This window comes from Cyprinus carpio, chromosome B4 (genome assembly GCF_018340385.1).
Source record: "Cyprinus carpio isolate SPL01 chromosome B4, ASM1834038v1, whole genome shotgun sequence".
Lineage (NCBI taxonomy): Eukaryota > Metazoa > Chordata > Actinopteri > Cypriniformes > Cyprinidae > Cyprinus > Cyprinus carpio.
In genome coordinates, this window is record NC_056600.1 from 14,202,662 (window position 1) to 14,226,263 (window position 23,602).

General features: G+C 36.9%; 2 protein-coding genes across 3 annotated transcripts; both read right to left on the reverse strand.

The window, feature by feature from the left end:
- Positions 1-584: 584 nt before the first annotated feature.
- Positions 585-9,051, reverse strand: atxn10 (ataxin 10). The gene is made up of 11 exons (XM_042722109.1): positions 8,887-9,051; positions 8,387-8,587; positions 7,599-7,684; positions 7,428-7,524; positions 7,116-7,283; positions 6,935-7,015; positions 5,927-6,080; positions 5,409-5,517; positions 4,702-4,880; positions 2,527-2,590; positions 585-1,414 (listed from the first exon to the last, which is right to left on the reverse strand). Exons 1-11 carry the CDS (start codon positions 9,033-9,035, stop codon positions 1,230-1,232), a joined length of 1,473 nt encoding a protein of 490 aa, XP_042578043.1. The 5' UTR covers positions 9,036-9,051; the 3' UTR covers positions 585-1,229.
- A 2,963-nt stretch (positions 9,052-12,014) lies between these two features.
- def6c (DEF6 guanine nucleotide exchange factor c) lies at positions 12,015-22,277 on the reverse strand. Of its 2 annotated transcripts, none has more exons than XM_042722112.1 (13): positions 22,041-22,277; positions 20,703-20,843; positions 20,121-20,303; positions 18,797-19,024; positions 18,401-18,547; positions 18,201-18,309; positions 17,900-18,117; positions 15,165-15,272; positions 14,472-14,638; positions 14,236-14,386; positions 12,847-12,930; positions 12,621-12,678; positions 12,015-12,486 (listed from the first exon to the last, which is right to left on the reverse strand). In XM_042722112.1, the coding sequence occupies exons 1-13, from the start codon at positions 22,134-22,136 to the stop codon at positions 12,326-12,328; spliced, it is 1,851 nt and encodes a 616-aa protein (XP_042578046.1). In that variant the 5' UTR covers positions 22,137-22,277; the 3' UTR covers positions 12,015-12,325. The 2 variants fall into 2 exon arrangements, with proteins under 2 accessions (XP_042578046.1, XP_042578044.1); XM_042722110.1 differs by having other exon boundaries at positions 12,621-12,711; positions 22,041-22,274.
- Between the last annotated feature and the right edge of the window lie 1,325 nt (positions 22,278-23,602).

A 23,602-nucleotide genomic window follows, 5' to 3' on the forward strand; every position in this document is an offset into this window, starting at 1 on the left:
CTTTTGAACGTTCTATTCATCAAAGAATCCTGCAAAAAAAAAAAAAAAAGTATCAGTTTCCACAAAAATATTAAGCAGCTTTTAGCTGTTCATAATAATAATAAAGGTTTCTTGAGCACCACATCAGCAAATAAGAATGATTTCTGAAGGATCAAGTGACACCGATGATGCTGAAAATTCAGCTTTGCCATCACAGGGCTAAATTACATTTTAAGATATATTAAAATAGAAAGCAGTTATTTTAAACTGCAATGATATTTCAACATATTACTGTTTTTTTTTTTATCAAATAAATGTAACCTTAGTGACTGGCTTCTTCCAAAAGCATTCAAACGGAACCCAAACTTTTATATAGTTATGCATACTTTTAAAATAAATGTTCTAATTTTCAAAACGATCTAGCTGTTTTGAATAATTTTCAGTATTACGTGATCTCGGTAAGTGTAGTTTGTCAAAGCTTGTAGCCTGTAATGAGATCTGTGGTTGTGCTGGCTACAGATTCACAAAAAACATGAGTGTGGAATTGCTCTATTGGTTAAAAATAAATAAACACAAAATTGCATATTACGGAACGTACACACAGGTAATTGCGTTGTGTTCTTTTATTATAATAAATGCACTAAATTAAAGTTAAATAGACAGCCCTATCATACAGCAATCTCCATCTACCAAGCTACATGGGAAGTTTGTTCAAATAATAGGGGAATTGTTGAAATTGCAAGGCTTTGTAAACAAACCCAAGTTAAAGCACAAAATTTTAAGTCAGCTTTCAAAAAGAAGGATCCGAGTCTCACGGCTATTCAGAGGCAACTTTATGTGTACAGATCAAGAGGCGGCCTGGTCTCTATAAAATGCACTGAATTAGGGATTAACCTCTACTCCCTATTGGTCACCAGAGTCTCTTTAGTGACTGAAAAGCCAGGAAGACACGGTTCTCCTTGTTTCATAGGATTTGAATCCCACTTTGGGGGGGTTGGAATCAAAGACCACTAAATGCATCACAGACATCAGCATGAGTCCTCTCAGATAAGCTCCTCTGATTGATTTCCTCTTGTGTGGAGAACACAAAGCCCAGACCACCCTCTTGTGCTGCCAACTACTGATTGGATATTTAATGACCCCAGTGTGTTGTGGGCATTTTAAGCCATCTCCAGGGTATAATATAGCATGGTAAAGGGGCGTGGGGATAGTCATCCCGGGATAGCAGTCTCCCAGCTCTACTTAATCAACTATGGGTCCTTCTTTAGGGGCCTAAGCAGTAGACTGCCATCCCTTTCTTCCACTCTGAAGCCCATTTCTCTGAGCATCGTGTCGTCTGCCACACCTTGTCTCCGAAGACCTTGTATCAGCTTCTGATTCTCTAGGTTGTGTTCCACGATGTTCCGGATGGAAAACACAGCCCACTGGCTTATGACTGGAAAAAATTATTAAGGAAAGTTTGTCTGGGTGTTCTTGTTGGTTTAATGCCAAAAAAGCCCACCAAATAGTCTCCATGATATTCTGGTCTCTATGTATGGTTAAAGAACTACCTTCAACATAACTTTGCCAATTTTATCATCAATCAGGATGCAAATTCGATCATCGTCAAAGTTTATAGTTAGGGCATGGATGCACAATATATTGGTAGATCAGTACATCACATAATAGTTTAACAAAATTTTGCTCATACCAGAAGTGAAGCTAGCAACACCGGGTCCAGCAGCCACACTAAACAGTAAAGCAACAACAACAACTTCCTGAAACAGTCAGGAAACAGCGTTCGGGGGGACACAAGCTCAGCTTAGCGGCTCATCCCCTAGTGAAAGAGCAGCTGGCGCTGTGCCCTGCTCACTCTAATACACACCGGCAGTGGTCGCTAGAAAATGAAAGTGTTTTTTTAACAACAGTGCCAGCATCAGTCAAGGATCCTTTGGAAAAACAGCTGCAATAAATCAGATTGTCGTGTTATCAATGAACCGTTTCATATGGAACAGTTTTGGCAGGATGCAGGTCAACACTATAAAAATACAAAATGTCACTTCATTTTATTCAAGTGGTGATTTTCCACCCAGGATTCCAATCAAGTTTTCCAGAAAGTGTTGCACATCTATAAAACTGACTTCTGTCAACACCACAAAATTACTCATTTATGCAATTCCTACATTTAGCTTCATAAACTATTATGACTAGATATTTCACACAAGGAGACTGGTGAGTGAGGACTACAAAATGTTCATGAGTCAGCCCAACAGTTCCACCTCTCTACAGGGGACGTTGCTAGGTGGAGGGACGAGAAACCATTGGGCAAGATGCTGGCTTTGCTCTAATGACATCTCAACTGCGTTTTCAACTCTGAACAAGCCACTAATCATTCAAACTTCAAACACTGTGGTAAAACCTCCATTTGTAATGGAATTTAAGGGGCTGTTACAATGCTATTCACACTTTACATAGCAATATCTTTGCATTTTTTGTGATGGTTTTCACAAATCCCTCATTAAATACACCACAAAAGCTCAGAGTGAATGGAGTCACCACCAAGGATACAGGGGTTGTTGCTGTCAATGCTGCAGTTGTCCAGAATGAGAGCTATACCGTCCAGTTCTCTTACCTATAGGAGACAAATGGAAAAAACAAGGAAAATTGTCTTTAACAGGGACATCGTGAGCCAGACTGGTCAGAAAACAATTACTTTCCATGGAGGAAAGTCCATGCGGTTGAGCTCTGGTTTGGCATAGTCATACCAGTTTGCGCTGGTTTTCGTCACATGCAGTCTCTAACTATACCGTACATTACCCTGAGTATGTATCGTAACCCAAGAGCTACAGCGGTTGCCCTTTAACCACCCTGGTTCCTTTAAAAAAAATGAATAAGAAAGAGGAGACAAGCCCTGACAATTTTCTACTGCTAATGACTAGCATAGCGTTTGATTGAGAAAGTAGTGCTAGCAATAAAGCGAAGGGAAACTTATGTAACCGTATGCTTCGGCCACAGAATTAGTTTTGTTTGGCTATCCTCACATGTAGTGGACTACTGCAGAGGCAGCATTTTAAGGCATCAGCACTTCTGTACTGCCACCTAAGACAATTTTTTGTAGCAAAGTAAAGACTGAAAAAAATCCAAAACAACAGACAAGGGGAGACAAATGTAGACAAACTAATTTAAAGTTAATCTTTTTATAATATATTTGTGTTTAACATATCATTATGCTTATTTGAGTCAGCTATTAGCAGTGGCAACATAACACTAAACCCTGTTGAAATCAATTGTTGGTAGCCTCTCTAGTTTGTTTTGTGCGAGAAGTGCTATTGTGCGATGCTGTATTTTTTATGTAGAGCTGTCCATAATTTAAGAAGTGGTTGTTTTAACTCAACTATCGAGCTATCGAACACCCATCTGGTTTACATAGAAAAGTAATGGAAAAGCAGGAGCCGTGCGCTCACAAGGTTTTTGGTCAAAAAGTGAGGGTGCAGGCTGGGGGAGATTTGCTATTGTTTTTTGACCTTTGACCTCTCAGCTGTGTGCCTCGGCCCTATTTAAGAAGGCCGGTACTAGGTTCTCCTCTGTGCTGATTGAAGGGGACAGACCTGAAAGCCTGAAAATCCCTCCTTCGCAGGAGGCTGCTTACAAGAGAATTCATTAAAAAGAAAAAAAAAAAAAAAAAAAAGTATAAAGGGAACAAAGTGGGAAAAGATCTGGGGAAGAAATGAGATGATACAAGCATGAAATTCAGAATGGTTTTCGGGTCTTTATCTACCAGCGTTAATCCCCTGATTAGTTTTCAAGGAGGGAGCTTCCACAAACAAAAAGCCCAGGCCTCGGTTGACGGACAGAGAGAAAGCCTCTAAACCACAGCATTGTTAATGTGTTTACCACGACTGGATTGTGTCGTCCGTGGATCAGTACATTACTGGAGTTGGCTGCAAACTCTATGGTGTTAGTTTCGTCATTCATTGCCAACACATTTCTTTCTCATTCCAACAAGTCACAGAAATCGCAGGAGAGGAAGTTTAAAAGATGATTTCCAAGAATTTTGCTAACTACTTCCTTCCCTTGGCAATCCCACTGACTATTTCAGTTTTTTTTACCCATCAATCAGTTCTCTTTTATTGATGAATTTCAAGCAAGGTGCAGTCATGCGAAGCTACATATTTTTCAACCAGTCATACATTTTTACCATGATTTACAATAATTTACCAAAAAATCTTGTCAGGCATATTTAGAAGAAAGATTAGATGACTTAAAAAAATTATATTTAAGGAGCACAGTGCAGAAACTAATTAAAAAACTAATTTTAATCTTTGACACTATCCTTCAAACCACTAGGTTTTACCCATTTGTCAGCAAGAATTGTTTAACCCTCACACACACACACACACACGTATATATACATATGTAGGTCAGAATAAGCATGTTCTTTGATTTTTGCAAAAGTATATCTGTTATGCTGAAAGACAATGGAACATTTTATTTACACAAAAGTTATTTGAAACATTAAAGCATACACTTGCATTTAGTATCCTTTCTATACATGTATACAAAATCAATTTGGAAATTTAGTTTGATGCGGACAACAAAATAAGATGTATCGTCTTTAACCCATATATAGTATATGGAGTCTGTTTTGAAAAAATGTGACTGCACCTTTCATATCTGCAAAATCTCATATTAACACACACTCTCACACATACAATAACTTCTAGGAGCTACTGTGTGCAGTACCTTGTCCTGGTTGACAATATGGCCATGACATAGGTTCCCAATGAGTCGAATGAGATGAGCTTTGAAACTGAGGGCAGGATGGGTGTCGGCGCCCCCTGGCCTTGTCAAGGAGAAATCGTGCGCTGCGGTGAACACATTTTTACTGGTTTTGCCCAGTAAGTGGACCTCTTTCAAGAGCTCTGGAGATGACAAAGATGGAGAATTTACATGTACATATGAGATGAAAGTGAGAGAAAGAGAGACAGAGAGAGTGAGAAATGCATGCTGGTGTAACCGTCATGTTTAATGTGTGACATGACAGCTGGAGATGACAGGAGAGTCTGGGAAGAATGAAGATTGTGTCTGTCTGCAGTGAGCTGTGAACTGTCAGAGGTTTAGGTTTTATACAGCACCCTACTGAAGTGGCTGCTTTGTGTTTTAAATAGAAAAGTTGAGAAAAAGCATATAGGGGTATGTGATATGATTTTTCAGTTTAGTTAATTAATTCATGAAATACAGACATTATGGGGGAGAGCAAGCTCAGCCCCATGTTTTTAACACAATAGGCTTTTTACAGAGTGATTATGCAGTTGTACCAAAACAAATATTCAGCATTTTCAATTCATGGCGCAGACTTGATGATTTCCTATGGTTTTTGTGTGTTCTCGTTAAGAATGCATTAGGATTTTTATCTCCAACTAAAGCAAAAGCATTACGCCACATTTTACCGACTGTTGCCCTCAAAAGGTCAGAGTGATCCTGCAGTGCCATGAACTCCTTGCAGCCAGAGGTCATTTCACAAAGGATGTCCAAAAGCCTGATGACAACCATAGCCTCCTACAAATGTACAACAAATACCAGGCTTAGAACATCTACTATCAAATGCACAGTAGCTTTAAGATCAGTGAGAATTTTTTAATGATTTTGAAAGAAGTCAGTGCTCGTCAAGGTTGCATTTGTTTGAATATATTATAAAATGTAATTTATTCCTGTATTTGCCAAGCTGAATCTTCAGCATCCATTACTCCAATCTTAAGTGTCACATGATACTTCAGAAATCATTCTAATATGCTGATTTGGTGCTCAAGAAAGTATTACCAGTAGTTTCTTAATATCTACTATCAACAGACACTGATAAAAACATACATAATATTGCCCACTATACAGTATGACCCCAATATTCTGTATATGGCTATTGCATACTAACATGAAGAGGTGCAATATGAGCATTGCAGATGAAGCTGACCTGGTCATCTGATGATTCAGAGCTCAGAGTGAGAACAGCTCTGCAGTGATCAGTGAAGCAGGAAGCCAGGAACTGAGCTGTGCTCAGGGGCATTAAGCAGTTCTCATCCTCAGTGACACCAAGCTGTGCTAATATCAGCTCCAACAGTGTTAGCCTGTTGGTATACAATCACATTCACAAAGTAATCTATATCAAAACACGCAATATAATAAAGACATTTATTCTTATGGCCCATTTTACTGCTAAGGCTCTGTTCCAACCCCTAGTGAGCTGTCTTAATGTCTCCTAGAGAATTACTTTTTAAGGAAGCATCCTAACCAAAGTGGAACCTCATTGGCCCAGACAGAATTATTTAATTTGAATATTTTCTGATAGGTAATAATGCACTGAAAGACATAAGTACAAAGGTGTAGTGAAAAAATGTGTTTATTTTATTATGTTATGTGACTATACTATATTAAAAATAAATACAATCCACCAACCATCCCATCCATTTACTGACTCAGTACCTCAATCTCAAATCCATAAATGTTACCTTAAAATTTTTAGGTATTTTAAAAATTATTTTAAAATACCTACTATTTGGAACAGCCAATGATGCTTAAAAATGCTGTCTATTTAGGCAGCTGATTAGAATTTGGGTAACATTTTACAATAAGGTTTCATTTGTTACCATTAGGTAATGCAATATTTAACATGAACCAACAATGACCCATATATTCTTACAGCATTTATTAAGCTTTGTTAATGTTAGCAGATATACATTTTCAGATTGAGATTGAGATCATCATTACCTAAAATGAATAAATGCTATAAAAATATTGTGCATTGTTAGTTTATGTTAAATAACGTAGTTAATGTTTAAAATTTGTAACAGAGCCTTAAATCAACACTGAATCAAATCATCAAAAATGTCAAAACTCAGTATTGTGATGTACAGTATTAACCTAGATGTTACTGCATCTCATCTTTGTGCAACAACTGATTTAAATAACTGAGAGTTTTTACCTTTCCTCATTGGTCATTTCGGTGTACATCTTCCTAACAAGCTCTGACGACTTGAGAAAGTGTTGTGTGACAATAAAGACCCTGTAAGATGAGGAATATTTAACCAAAATGGGGTATAAAATAGGCCTAAATAACAGATGTGCTTGTTTTCTGTTTGTTTTAATGTAAACACAAAGCTTACGTCCAGTCCACATCAGGCAACGTCCTGCACAAGTCCATGATCTTCAGGGACAATTTAAGCTGCTGTGTGTCTTTAACTAGCTGCTCTGTCTTGTGTTCATCCAGACAAGTGTGGATCACCATACATGTGTATGAAACAGCTTTCTCATCTGCAAGCTCCAAAAGGTCCCTTGAAAGAGACAGAAGTGGTTACAAAACCGCACCAGTAGAGGGCTTTACAAGTCAGTGGCATTTTACAAAATGAAGAGCGAACACATTTTTGACTGGCAACGTAAGAAATGCACCATTCATGCCTAACCATAAATTCACTCACCAGAAGATGTGCGGAAAACCAAGCTCCCAGATGTCATCTTTGCAAAGCTGATTTCCAACAGCAATGTTACCAAGAAACTGAATCCCACATCGAAGCGCTGCCAGAGGAGAGAGTCATACATTGATTTATCTGCCCGTTCCCCTCCGTACAGCCAAAACACTTGAAACTCACCATCACGAATGTCATTTGAACCTCCTGATGAAATCTTCAGGAGTCTGTCCAAAATCTCAAAAGATACCTTGATAGAGCCTAGATCTCTGTGAAGATATAAATGCTTCTGTTTAACTGGTTTATAAAGCTCACAGACCACAGTCATATTCATATACTAATAATGATTATGATGTTATTATAAAGTGTCTGTAAGTCTGAGACCACTTAGAAAAATATGAGAAATACAAGAGAGGGAAAAAAAACACAGTTATGACATAAAAAAGAAAGAAATGTGTTTGCACTTTATTTTACAGTACATGCACTTACATATATTTACATTACACTTACTTACAAAGGTACTGGGAAATATATGGTAACTACATGAGTTCAGTTTAGGGTTAGCCCCTTGAAATTACCCAGTTATTGCAATTACTATAATAAGTATAGGCTCTACATAGTTTGTACATGCAGAACAGGACTGTATAATAAAGTTATACCTAAAATTTATGATTCTGCATTATTTGCAGGCCAATAATAACACAAGTTTTCCTCAAACTTCAGTTCACGCAGTTTGAGTGCTGCTCTCATTAAACAGGGAACATATTATACTAATACATTAAATGTTTATGTAATAAAATATAATAAACAATATTATGTAACATATTTAGGCATTTCATTTGCTACAATTTCAATATTTTACTCACATATTTATGCCAAGGATATACTTTGAAATTAAACGCTACAATTAAAAATGTAAACTTGAGGCATGTGTATTATTAATCTCAGGCTTTCTGGACACTGTACGCTACCTCAGACAGCACTGGTTTTGAGAGCACTGCACACAGGCATTTCTGTGTGCTCTGAAACACTCTGCGGTGAGTTTAAGGCATATGGATGCTGCTTCTTCTTCTTCTTGTGAATCCATCTTCTCAATCAAATGCTCAACATCCACAGAAAGTCTTGACAACGCTGCAAAGAGGTTTCCGAGAGCCTCCCTGTCAACACTGGCTCTGAGACAAAACACAAACAAACTGTCAGTCTATTTTCAATTAGATAAATATGTATTGCAGTTCATGCATCCTGTCGTTTTCTTCAACAATGAATGCAGGTGTTAGAAAACCGGTTCATGTGTATGTAGACAGAATACAGAAACTATGAATGTGTTATATGTGATTATTAAAACGCTAAAGATTTGCATTAAACAGCTTTTTAACCTGTATCGAAATATGTAACACACTCTGCTGACACATGATGTGCATTTAAACACAGAGATTTCTGGTCATTTTGTTAAGTGGGAAATATATAGTACCTGAACTGCTCATTCCGAAAAGCTTTCGTCACAGTTTGCAAAGTTGTGAGATGCGTGTTTGTAAGTTTTTCTGTGGCTAATTGACAGAGCGCGTCGTTTACGTCCTGCATGCTGTCACTGGAGGCTACCATCAACACACGCGCGCGCATAAACACAGACCTTTACTTCCGCCTGCCGTCTACACTGGATTTCAAAATAAAAGCCAGTGAACTTGAATTTACAGAGCGTTTTAATAAATATAAGCCAATTCTTTTTTAAAAAATATATATATATTAATTTAATACTAGTAATCGTAATTTTTTTGTTTATATTATTTAAAAAATATAAAATATATTTGAAAGAAACAAATGAGCTTCTTATTTGTGTGTAAGTGACCCTCTTAGATCTGAGATATTTTCTTAATATAAACCTGTAATTAGCATGGTAATTACAATCTATTAATAAAACAAGATTTTTGCTATAATTCGCTGAATATTAATTTCAGTTATAACACACAGTCAGTGAAGGTGGAACAGGCAAAAATCACCTTCCGATGAATACATTACAATCACTCTGCTGAGGAACAGAACAAATAGTAACCATGGCATTATAGAACGAACACAAAGTCACATTCATTTATTTCTGAGTTTTGATTTTATGCTATCGCTCATGTTACACTGGGAAACACTCTGCAAAGGTTACATTGATTCAATCTGATCTTGAGAGGACGGACAGAATGTTTGTGATAATGCCTAAGCATTGCATGATGTAACTTTCTTGCTGTCCCCGTTCAAGGATGAAATCACCCAGACCAGTATAAGCCAGGCCATCTGACACCCATTCATCTGAATCAAACGTTCAAAGGACTTTGACATCAATCATTCCAGTTTTTTCATAAACAAGATGTGGGGACAAGTGCTCCAGCTGAAACAACAAAAGGCCCGAGTTCCCCTTTGAATCCTCAGAAGTGCCAGAGTATTTTGGGTCATTGGCTTTCCATTCTGCGGTTCATCTCTTGTTTTTTCTGGCCTTGGAAATGCACTGAAGGAAGTTGGTCTTGCATGAAGAATATAATTACAGGTGGTTTTGTATCAGACATATATCCTCGGGTTAAGGGTGGACCCGCTGCTAATACATAAATGGGGTAGTGCCGCTACCAGACCCTAAAACAGAGTCGTCGATCATGAGAGACAGAAGCCAACTGAAAGCATCTACTGTGCTTAATGGCTTACAGGGCCAGTCGAAAATGTTCCGCTCCACCACTCCAAATGTATCTGGTGTCCTTGAGCAGATTGAGCAGATAAATATGTGCTAAATCAATGATCACTTTGCACGGCAGCTAAACGCTTGCAGAAATACTATAGAAGTTGGGATGTGTGTTGCTTTAATATGGTTCTCATAAAACACTTCCTCATGGAAAGCAGCTGGGTGCAGAGAAGTATTGCTTTCACAATGACAAACTTGCATGAGACACATTATAATATATCCTGCCATGGTTTCACTCCAGAAGGAGGCTCATTCTACAATAGCTGAAATATTGAGAGTGTTGGCTAGAAAATATTGCCGACATTATTGTGTGAAACAGGACAGGTTTACGAAAGCAGCATTTTAATGCGATTGAAGCCCTGTTCGGTTTCATGTGGATGCAATAATCATAGGAAATCTGCTTCTAATTGCGCAATAAACCTCAAGAGAACTTCATTTGAAACCATTTTTTCCCCTTTACTAATAACAAGCACCAAAATCTGCTGTCTCAACAAAATAACCAAAATATCCACCCAGTGTACAGGATGATAATGAGTGATGCTTGTGAATGGAAATTCAGCGTTTCTATATTCTAAATGCATGTTATTAATCTTATTGTGAGTGATTCATCTGTGCTTGTGTTTCTTTATACTCTGACCTGAGTTATGTCACATTGGCCATCACAAGATGGACGTGTCTGTGTGTCTGGAGCCATAGATGTCACATTTAGCCACTCCATACATGTAGAGGCGTCCACCATATTGATACGGCCTCTAATAAGGCATCTACATTATAAGTATCTATGTGTGAAAAAAATGGTAACATCGCCCCTTTCTCACAACTGACTATAAGCTCACATTTAGATCCCCCTTCATATCCAATCAACAACCAATGGACAAAACCAAGTCCCAGCCCTTATATTTGTTCTTGTTCGATAATCCATCTTACTCTGATATACATCACAACAGTGGGAAAAGTATATATATATATATATATCTATATATATATATATATATATATATATATATATATATATATATATCTATATATATATATATCTGTAGCAACTTCTGTTAAATTGCAGCTAAAGGCTATTTATTTTTCGGTGAACTTACTAGAGCCCAGGATATTGAAATACACATAATATATAGATTAAATTATTAAAAGGCATACGGATACAATTTACTATTACAGAAGTAGTGAAGTAGGTTTAAGTATCGCATTTTATCTTTCCTCATCTCTGGACCTGACAATTCCTCTCATCACAACCTCAAATCTCTAGGCCCACAGGTAGAAACCCTCCAAACCAAAAGGGGAAAAGATCTGTATCTGGAAAAATCACGGCCACAACGTTTTTTTTTACACAAAGATCATTTACAGTCAGTCTGTTGATGACCACCCAAAACTAACAGAGAGAACCATTATTCATTCTCAACAGAAGCCTCAAAGCCACAAACTCCGCAGTACTTTCTAGAAGGCCTCCATGGATCTATAAATAGATTTCATGATTCCTTTCACTTTTTAGCACAAAATGGGGGTGTCCTAATTGTTTCGACTTGGTCAGTCAAGTTAAAAAACATAATTAGTAGTATAAAAAGTACACTGATTGGACTTTTCGGATCCTGCCTCCTGATCTATAAGGGCTGGGGGCGGGAAAGTGCTGAAAAAAAGTAGATATATGTGCATTTGGTTCTGGGCTCGGTGAAACTGCAGCCCAGACCAAGCACCCCCTCTACTGACCAAACAAAGAATGAAACATCATAACAAAACCAAAGAAAACAGCGATTCAAGACCACCACCCCAAGAGCTTGAATACTAAAATGAACTCTAAAATCATTTGAAACAAGACAAGAAATTGATTAAAATAAGCTAAAACAACTAGCTTACTAAAACAACCACTCCTAGTTTCTGTATACACAAAAGTCTTTATTACAGCAGAAGCACCAGAAATGATGGGCCTTTAAATATTTTCTTTGCCAATAGGGAACCTTGAAATGGAGAACCCACTTATTTAAAGAGTTAAAGCATCTGTTTGACTATTGCCATTTTTCCTATTCATTTTGTGCATATTACATAATAAAAAGCTGATTGCTATGTACATAAATAATAAAATAAGACTTCGACCTGCAGCCTAACTTAAACACACAGGGCGAACCAGCTGTACAAAACATGTATAACCTAATCTATTATAGATATACAGATTTAGGACACAGATTTAGGAACCCTGTTCTTCCTCTTCTCGTGTTGGTGATGGGTTGGGACCATTTCCTTTTTCTGGGCTGATGCCAGTTTGAACCTTAGCAATGAACTCCGTGCTGGTGAGGGCCTGGCCCTGTCTGGGACAGGTGGGCTTTATTGGCAGATGCTCAACTTTGTCTGTAAATGAGCAGACAAATAAAAAACAGCTGTTTATGATTGCGTAGATATGATCAAACGGAACATATCTTGTTTATTTCATATTCACCTGACAGCTGTGCCACACACATTCTGTGACTGACATTGCATCTTACCTCCTGGTGTGATAGGCTTCATGAGGCGGTTAAGCTGAATTTTCCAGTGTTTCAGCATCTGAGTGGTAGAAGACTGATTCAGCAATTCTCTCTGTATAGAAATACATAGAATATGGAATGGGGCTAAAACTTAAAGTAATAGGGCATTATTTGAGGCATCATTTACAGTACGGATGTAGCACAAATGGCCCTTTTTGGTTAGTCCCATACTTTTCTAGTCCCTCACCTCTGTGTTGTGCTGCCCGCTCTCCTCTGGTTGCTGGATGTTGGGTGGTGTCGCAGTGGAAGTCGATTCATGGACAGGTACCTCCTTACAATAAAAGGTGTCTGTTACTGAACTACTAAACAAGTTGTAATTAGAACAGGGGCGGTCCAGATAAGCAATGCTTGTGTTAAATGTTCACGACTGTTTGAACTATGCAGGCACATGGACTTCAGTCAGTTATAAAAAAGGCATTTACATGAAGAAATCTTAAAGATACAGTAGCAAAACTACTTTTAAAGGAATAACTCACCAAAAAGTAAACACTTGGTCCAAATCTCATTCACACTTCTCCATTTTCAAACTTGTTGTGATGTGACACAGTGTGTTATGACACTTCAAAAATTTGGGTCAGTAAGTCAAAAAAAAAAGGAATACAAAAACCATTCAGCAAGGATGCATTAAGTTGATTAGTGATGGCAAAGACCTACTTTTATAATAAATAATAAATGTTTCTTGAGCACCAAATCAACAAATTAGAATGATTTCTGAAGGATCATGTGAACTGCTGAAAATTCTGCTTTGTCATCAAAGGATAAACAATAAACTATATTTTTAAATATATTAAAATAGAATTGTACTGTATTATCATCAATATTATTATTAACATATTACTGTACTCTATTTTTAATCATATAAATGCAGTTTTGGTGAGGATTTTGAAAAAATTTTGAAATGTACGGTTGGTCACAGCCAAGGGCCAAAGTGATTTTTAAATCATTTTTCCAGTATATGATGACAAAGGTTGTATTTTTGCTTGAACTAATCATTCAGCTTAACTTGTTCTAAACCCAGAATATCTTTTAAATCAGTACTGCACACAGTCATCACACAGGGCTTGATGGACACATTTTGTTTGAATGGAGACATTGTGTCCAAACACAACCATTAATTCTACTAATGTGGACAAAAATCAGCCAGTCGGTTGAAAAAGAACACACAGCCTCTTGATTATTTTCATTAGCACTGACAGTTACCAATGCTAACTTCAATGACATCATTAAGACAGAGGCTGTATCCCAAATTACACCTCACTCACTATTCCCTACATTACTCGACTAACGTAGTCCACTTGAAGGAGTGAATGAAGCTGTCTGTTATGACAGTGTTAACGATAATCATCTTTTTTAACCTGATAGAGAGGGTTGTTGAGTTCAGGCAGCTCTCTGACAGTAATGACCTTTGATTTGCTGCTTTGATTCTAAGAATCAGAGGCAATGAAAAGGATAATGTAAACTACTTTAAATTATGAATGCATTTGCTTATATAATATTAAATGCAACAAAAACCAAAACTTTTTTTTTTTAATTTAACCAACCCTATAAAACACCATCTCTCTTTACTTCTCCACACCTCTGTGTTGTGTTGACTGCTCTCTTCTGTTTGCTGACTGATGGGAGGTGTTGTAGTGGAAGTGTCCTCCTGACTCCTCACAGCAAGAGTTTCCAGCTGACTTTGATGGAGGAGAAGCTCTGCAAGCTTCTTCTGCTCCTCTGCAAGTTGCCTGTAAGTATAATGAAAGAAATCAGAGTGTCCTTGTGTGTTGGCAAAGGTTTGAATAAAATGAAATAATATGAAATATGCTGTACCTCTCGAGTTCGTGTCGGATTCTGTCTTCTTCTAAACGGGCATGAATCTGAGCATTGAGTGCCTCCTCCAGTTTAACTTGTGTGAGCTCTAATTCATGGATCCTTTTCTTCTGCTGCTTTACCTCCTTCTCCATCTCAGTCAACGTAGCTGTCATCTTCTCTTTGGCCTACATAATTAGCAACTTAATCAATATTGTTTCTAATGCTCTAACACTACAATGTCCCATCTTAAGGACTAATTTTTATATCTTTTACATGTTTGGGGTCAGTAATAATAATAATAATAGCATTGACTAGAGTGGCCATGTCGGAGCCATAATGTCACGTGGGCAGTGTAAATACGGGGTTATCCAAGCATTAATTGAAAGAAAAGCCCTTTATACTTGAGAGTGGCAACACACGAGGTGTTTCTTGGAGGTTATAGTACATTAAAGAATAATCATGTGACTTTTACATACGCCAGGTTACCTTTAAATGCGATTTCAATTAGCGCAATTTGAAGGGTAATGGAAACTCGGCTAGTGTAATATAACTGCTTTGCCAAAGAACTAAAATGCTGTTTTAAGTAAATTGATTTGTCACAGTAATGCAAGTGCGTGAATGTGTAAAACTGTGTTTAAGCAGGTGTAGTGTGAAAACACATTTTAAGGAAACTGAATGGTAAAAAAAGAAAACCTTTTCTCTCTGTCTCACCTCTTTAGCTTCTTCAAGCTGTCTCTCCAGATCTCTCTGTCTTGCCTGCTGTATCTCTCGCTCCTGCTTCTCTTCCTCTTTACGCTTTGCTTCCACCTCCCTCTGTTTCTGAGGGATAAACAAAAACACATGCTCAGAATTTTTAAGACAAAAAAACACAAGCTATGTTCGGAATTAAACTTTTAACTGAATACTGCACAGTACATGCCCAATACTAACAACTACTTTTTAAAAATAACACATGAAACAGAAAACATTACATAACCACAAACATATGATTGTCATGTGGCATGATTATTCTGAGACTGCTATTCGGTTATGAACAATCTCTCAACTCTTGAAGTTAAAAGCATATATCGGGGTTGGCCTCAAAGTAGCACAATGACCATATCCCATATAAAAACTCAAATCAGGGCTCTGAACCGGTTCAAGGAATGAAAACGAAAACAGGAAATGAACAAAATTTTGACAGGAACAGAACCAGAAACAGAAACAAAATCAAATTTTATAATTCTGAACAGAATTGAAAATTTGAAATGACCATTAACCGGTTAATAACATTATTTTATCATTCCATTTAATATTTGAAATTTGCTGTCAATCAATCACAAATTCCAGTAGTATGTTCTATGCAAATGTGCCACTGAAGCCAACAAGTGAAATGTCCGCTCAGCTGTGAACTCATCATAGGTAAGTCGCCCTTAGAGTTTATCTGAGGATAGTGTAAGATGAATTCAACAGATCACACGCACCTACAGCGCTTCTGTGAATGGAGAAAACAGAAAAACTATAGTCTTACATAAAAAGGAATATAGGCATATACACTAAATATATTTCACTTAAATCATATTGACAGATTAATGAAATGAAAGAAAAAATGTGCTAAATTATGGTTCATTGTGACACATTCCAAAGTTTTCAGAAAGGAAAACGAAACAGCAGAGAGTAGTTTTCTTTATTTTGCAAAAGCTTTACAGTTTGAACTATTTTGCAAAAGCTTGACCGCTTTGAATAATGTCTTGCTTCTGTATAACCAGCCAGCATTGGTATGACCATCACGCCGACACCTTACGTGCACACATTACATAATTTTGCTATATTGAAGCCTGTTCATTATCAAAATAAAACACAGTTAAAGAAACAAATAAAAAGTTACACTGCTTCGTTGTACAAAATTTGTTGTGTTCAGCATGACCGCGCCTCTCTGGCCTGATATAGCCGATGTGAAGGATGATGTTTTATGTCGACGAAAGTACAAACACTATATAATAAATAATATTTTAGCATCCAGATACGTCGGGAATATGGAAACATTTGGATTCATTCCGAATGAGAGAGGTAGGCATCAGCTTCACCTTAAATTAATTTGTTTTTGGATTGATGTTTTTATAGCCTAAACTTTAGAGGATTTGTTTTTGGAGAGAAACTAATAACTGTTTTTATAATGTTTGTAAACATTTTGCTTTAGCCTACAGGCATATTAGTCTTCATTATTTCGGAAAGTAATAGAGCTAATAAAATGCGATGTGAGCCGTGACTTATGGGGTTTTTTTCACTCTCAAAGCGCAATCTTATACAAGTGTTTTTTTTTTTTTTAACAATGCAGCAAACATTTTTAAATATCTTAAAAATACTTTGATACCTTTAAAGTGTTGATAGATTTTTTTTATTATTATTATTATTATTGTAGCCTACATTTGGCCAAAATTTAGAAAAGATGATGCTGTGGCTGTGACTAAGCGCAGCGGGTTATTGGCTAATGTTACAAGATCTCTCTTTTTCCCTTTTCTTTTTGAGTAAAGAAAACACTGTACTTTATTATTATTATTATTATTATTAGGCAAATTATAGACAAAGACAATTGTTTTTTAAAAATAACGTTATTAACCTGTATTTCTTCCACCTGAACCGGTTTCAGAACGGTGATAATATCAGAGGAACGCAGGAATAGAAACGTTAAAATATCGATTCTGCTCAGAGTGAACCGACTGAATTTTTTTTCATTTTCAAGCCCTGCACAAAATTGGTCATTTCCAAACCTAGTATACATGCACTGTTTTGCAGAAGACAAAAGACACATGAATATATCCGTATATGGCTCAGACGTGGTCTTAATTCAAATTGCTAGCTATCTACATAGAAACCAGCTGCAAATTGAAACAGCTCACTGGATGACAGTTTCTGACTCACACAGCCCATAACAAACTGGCAGCTGTTTTCTTTTTTTAAGGTTTCCGGAGCTGGCAGACACCCTAGAAACCCAACTAAAAGCAAAAAAAAAAAAGCTTTTCATCCGATATCCCCTTTAATACATCACAATGTCATGCAACTGCTTTATTCAAAGTGCTGTTTTCAGTCAGTACATTTGTCTTAGTAATGCAAATGCATGAATGTGTTAAAAAATGTGTTTTAAGAAGCGGATGTAGTGTGACAACACATTTTAATGAACCAGAATGGTTAGGAAAATCTGCTGTCATTTTGACAAGGCTGCTTGTTTTCAGACTTTTTTACTGATTAATTTTTTTTAATGCAGTGTTTTAATTTAAACACTTGCATTAGTCAACCTTCAGCCCGCTTAGAAGTTTGCTGCATACTGCACATTTTAGGAAATGTAGCCAGATCAAAATTTGCATAATGTTCACAGTACACAAACTGTATGCTGTAGATACAGTAAGATTAATATGGTAGCATCCCGTTTCGAACATTTCCCTTTTGCCCTGTTCCCCATCAGTTACCTGAATGATGCTTTCGATGTGTTGCTCCAAGCTCTCCGTCTCCCCCTGCTGCTCTGGAGCAGAGTTCTGCAGCGCCTCAACTGCAACGGGTTCATTGTGGCTACTCTGGTTGCTCTGGCTTCTCTGAAGGGTTTCTCTCTGCTTGCGTCTGCTCAATTTCAGCTCCTGATGGAGAGAGCTCTTCCCCTCGGCCCTCAATCTCAATGCTGTCTGCATGGCTATAAAACGAAACATCATCATTCAAGAAACTAGGATACTTTGACCAGAAAGTAGCAGTGTTATTTGTATGTACAGCCCTTACCTTGTACCCAGTCAACTCTCTGCTTCACGTTTGAAGCACTCATCTCATAGGTCCTGAAGGGAGTCTTCACACAGAACAGGCAGCGTCGCCCATCTTTATCAGGGAGATTCTGAGTGTAATGATGAGAAATGAGAACGTTATGAGGCCTAATGCATTGATGATTTTTATTTTAGAGTGGAATACAATTAATGCTGATCAACCTCCACCACACTGCTCTCCTCCAGCAAGATCTCTCCTTTCTTTTCCTTCAGGTCCTCGTTGACATAGTAGGTCACACTACTGGGCTTCAAAACAAACCAGCGTTCCTGCCAGTTCCTGCGAATGTGCCCCTTCTTTAACAGGTAGCCCTGATGGATAAAGCAAACATAAAAACAGATAGAATGGGACTAAAAACATTGTAAATGATTATGTCAATGGCATGCCATCTCTTACACAATGAAGTAAGGACTATTCTGCTAAGAATCAAACATTAGGCCGATGTTAAGTATTAGTAATATGTTGAGTTGCAGATTATTTGTATTAATTTACTAGGATTCTCATGAGGTAACACATAATACAGCATCAACCTAGTGCGCTGCACGCAAAGCATCAGTCACCTTCTTGATAATGTTGTGGTACATCTCCATGAAAACTTCGTCCACAGCGAGACTGAAGGCCTCCTTACTCTCAACATGCAAAAGCTGGCCAGCACCCAAATGCTCCAGGAACTCCCACACTGACATGCCGTCCTGAAGAGTGGCATTCTGGGACAAAAGTTCCTCCAGTAACGTCCCGTCCCACTCCAGGCTCATTCCACTGGAGATTTTCTTCAGCAGGTACTCTAACTAAATTAACAGAGGCAAAAGAGCATTCATTACTTTGGGTTGGCACATTAGCATCTGCAACATATGAGCTATTAGAGCAAGTGCATTGGTAAAATGTTTGAATCTAAAGTCTATTTAAAGATACTTATTGATAAATCTCACAAAAAAACTATTATTATTATTATCATTATTATCATTACAAAATTACCATTACTTCCACTAATAAAATAAAATAAAATAAAATAAAATAAAATAAAAGTGTGGGAGTAATAAATTAAACACAATTTAATTTAATAAACTATATTTTGTTTTGTTATTTTAGTAAAATAAAATATATTTTACATTTAAAATAAAATTAATTAAAATAAAATGTATTTAAATTTTATCTTACTTATTACTAAAGATATGTTTAATATTCTTTAAGGAAAAACACATTTTATTTGTTAAAATATGACATATTTATATGACAAATAGGTTTTTTATCATGAGATTCACCCATACAAAGTGATGATAAAACTTATTTTCAAAAGGTTTCATTTGTTATATGTTAAAGAAAACCAAATGGGGGTGAGATGAAAGAATACAGATTAGAAAAAAACAAGAAATGCAAGTTACAACATCTTAGATTTGGTTACTTGATTAAAAAAATGTACTTTTAACAAGTGTTATCATCAGGAAATCACCCCACTTTCACTATATGAAGTTCCATTCCTCGTGTCACTTCCTTCCTTAAAACAAAAAAGCAACACCATACTGTAGCTTCAGACTACTTCAAATATGTCTGAATAACCAAGTTTTAGATTCTCACATTTACAGTCTTGCTTTAAGTGTCAGCTCTCACTTAAGCATCATAAAACATTCACAAAATGAAGAACAGACTGAACTTATTAGTGTGGACTCCAACCAACAGTGTGGAAGTCTAACCAGCATTAGATGGTGTCCAGTCTCTGAATGCTTTAGTCTGACATTGTTTACCCTTATATACATATTTTTAGGAGATTTACATTTTAGCATTTTTTAATTTCAGCCAGAGTCTGGTTATATCGTATCATTTCAGCTATGCTTTTTTGCAACTATGTCTTATCTCTGCATCTGCCCTTCTTTCTCTCTCACTCACCTCCGGCTGAATGATGACTAATGGGTAACAGTCTTCAGAGAGCAGGTTGAACAGACAGAAGAGTTTGAAGCAGTCTTTCTGTGAACACAGGCCCTGTTGAATGCTGGGTTTGAAGTTCTTCTTTGATGTCAACGTCCAGCACAGCTCATCAAAGGTTTCCTTATTGAACGTCCCCTCTGTGGCCTGTAAATTAACAAAACATTATCAACAGCCAAGAAAGCATTGCCTAACACCGTTTCAGTCTATGGCGTTGCGTGGAGAACAAAAGCAGAAATCTAAAAAAAATTATATATGCTGTACTTTAAGGGAACATTTGCATCATTTTTGATGCTTAAAAGCACAATTCATTGTAATTGCATTGAAATTGCTTGGACTAGAACATTCCTCTTAATTTTTTCAGTTTGTGTTTCATGGCAGAAAGTAAGTCAGATGGATTTGGAATGACATGAGAGTGAGCAAACACTTGTGAAAAAGAAGTGCTTAATGATATTAAATATGCACTTGTAGTGTACTTTAAATCTTAAAAATATAAATGTACTTGCAGATAATATAATATTAAATGATGACAGAGAGTTACCAGACCTTTGCCAGGATGTATTTGTTAAGGTAGGGCATGTAGCCCTGGTTGGACACTGGCCCATTGTTATTGTCCTTAAAGTGCTCCTCTAACGCCACAGGATCATGAGGAATATTCAGCGCCGTATAGAGATTGTGTGAGAGAACCTAGTGGAGAGACACATATGTGTTATGTTTTATATCTTGGTAGCCGCAATGACAGATAATCAAGAACGCACACAAGAGATCAGAAAGCAGCCTAGTGTGTTAAATATAACTGAGCTACCAGAGCTACCAGACAATTTGACTAATACTGTCGTATAATACATTCGTAGAACATATGCATATTCAATGTTAATTTGTGGTTACTATGCTAGGATATCTGTGTAAACTGAAGGGGAACTGACTTTATACAGTACATCCACTAAAAATCACCTAGAAACCTGTTGGGTATAGAAGTAATTGCAAAAATGACAGAGAAAAGTGAAATTAGCTCTTTGAAAAGGCCTGACCTGCTATCATTTAGTCACTCTTCAGCTGTGAAATATAGGATTTTAAAGGGACGTTGCGCTGACGTCATGTGACATACAATCAGCAGAATGCCTTTTTTTATCATGTACACACAAAAACTGCAGCCAATTGCAAAAATGCTTTGTGTAAGATCTAACAAGTCCGGACGCGTGTCTGTTTATGCTGAAATTTTAAGCAAAGGGCTGACCTGGGACATGTTTAAACACGAGAAAGACTGTCAAAGCTGTCCGCATACTTACTGTGTCTTTTGGTATTTATTTTCAAGCTCACCAACCACTGATGCTATTAAATTCCACCATCAATATCCATTTTTAAAAATGGCACAAAGAAATAAGCTTTTAAGACTATCTGAGATCATTTATTACTGCATCACGGTATGTGTGTACTCACTCAACCCTATTTTGGTGACAAATAACTACCAGAAGTGAGCTAAATCTGACAATATTTCTTTATTTTAATTTATAGAAATGCTGAATTTTGTTTCTCTTATGGGTTAGGTTGTGAGTCAGGGTTATGTTATAGTATTTTATAACTAGTTCAGTATGAAAACAATATATAGGCTATCTATGGAATGTCCCCAATTTAGATAACGTGTCTCTGTGTGTATGTGTGTGCGTTTGATTCGGCATGACTAATTGGACTTTTGCTCCTTTCTTTGCGACAGTATCAAACTCTTGATAATAAAACATCACATTTACCTAACAAGAATGTAGAAAATATTATTACACTGTACATATAGAATACAAAAGTAACCAATGTAGTGTAAAGAGTGAAAGAAAACGACACTTCAACACTTTGAAACACGTCAAGTCAAAGATTCACAGGTGGTCTGACCTTTAGTTGCGACTTGGACACTTTTCCGCTCTGCTCTACATCCAGAGACGTGAACGCGTACCAGATGGACTTCAGCAGCTCGCTTTGTAGATCCATAACGCCAGTAATGACACATCCTTCTTACATTCTGAGACAGATACCGCTTTACATTGCGGAACTGAGACGCTGGCTGTGCCTAAAAACCTTGCGAGCTGCCTAACTAGTCAGCTTTGTGGATAACACAGGCGCATGCAACATATCGCGCATCGTAAACGCGTTTCAAGCAGAGCTTTACCACAGACAGAAACGCGTCTGTGACGCCCAAAATGATGTCTAGGTAGGCAGTTCGTTATATTTTGAGACACAGCCTGAGTACCGAATAAAATGCACCAGCTGGGAGGGGATAGTTAGTGCTGGTGAACTAAAAACCTCGTTTTAGAAAGTGAGTAGTATGGAAGAATAAATAATGTCATGTTATTATTGTCATTAAGGCCTAAACTGAAGTCCCACAATCAACAACACTCCTCAATTCTTATTAAGTAGCCTTTTGTTTAGAATAAAGCAATGCAATTACAACTTCAATAAGCGTAATATGATTCTATTAATTGGTAATGGCTACTTAATATGATAAAGATACTAAACATATAAATTATTTTACTTGAATGAGCAGTTTAGTGGAGGAAAGAACTGGAACATTTTATTAAAACGCAATGAAGGAATCAGCAATCACAGTAAAATGTAAATGTAAGTAAAACTATTGAATTATTTAGGCTATTATTTTCTATAGATTCATGAAAATCAAAACGTAGTGATGAAATATGATATCTGCAGTTGTCCTGCATAGCAAAAACATTTATGTCTCTTAACAACACTGTGAAATATCTGTAAATTTGTCGACACAATTTAAATGCCTTTAAGTAGTGTTGTTCAATGAATAAACTGAGTGAAAGATTCAATGATCTGCTTGTGGCATAACGATGTAACTTTGCACAAGGATCGTATAATGATATTTTTTTCTCCAAGAATACAAAAGCTTGCAGAAAGTGTCACGTTTGTGTTTTATTTTTTTAGCATTGCACAGGGCAGTATATGAGTGAGGTTAACTTTGAAGTGTTCTGTGGGTGTGAAATTCGTGAGTGGAAGCACTTCTGTCTCTGGTCAAGGTTCACTCATGCAGCTCAGGTGGGAGTGAATCTGCTAGTACTGCATGTTTGTTCAGTCTTACAAAGCTACTTTAAGAAGTCAGAGAAACTACTCCGCAATATTGGCTCATATTCAGATAATGTTCTTGACTCATAGTCATCTAACATGATAAAAGCAGCGAAGGTAAATTAAAAGACTACTAGAGGGAAAGTTTCCAAGTCCATCTAATATATATGAAGTAAGTTATTAGTGCACCTCTGAGTTTTTTCTTCCTCAAGACTATCTTGGCCAGTATATAAGAGGAAACTAAGGGACGTGAGGGACGTGTAAAAATTAAATGCCACACTATAATTCAGAAACTTCCTCCAAGTATAAAGTTATAACATCAGGTGACATCAGATACAACAGTCCTTGAACTATAATGTTATAATGCCAAATGT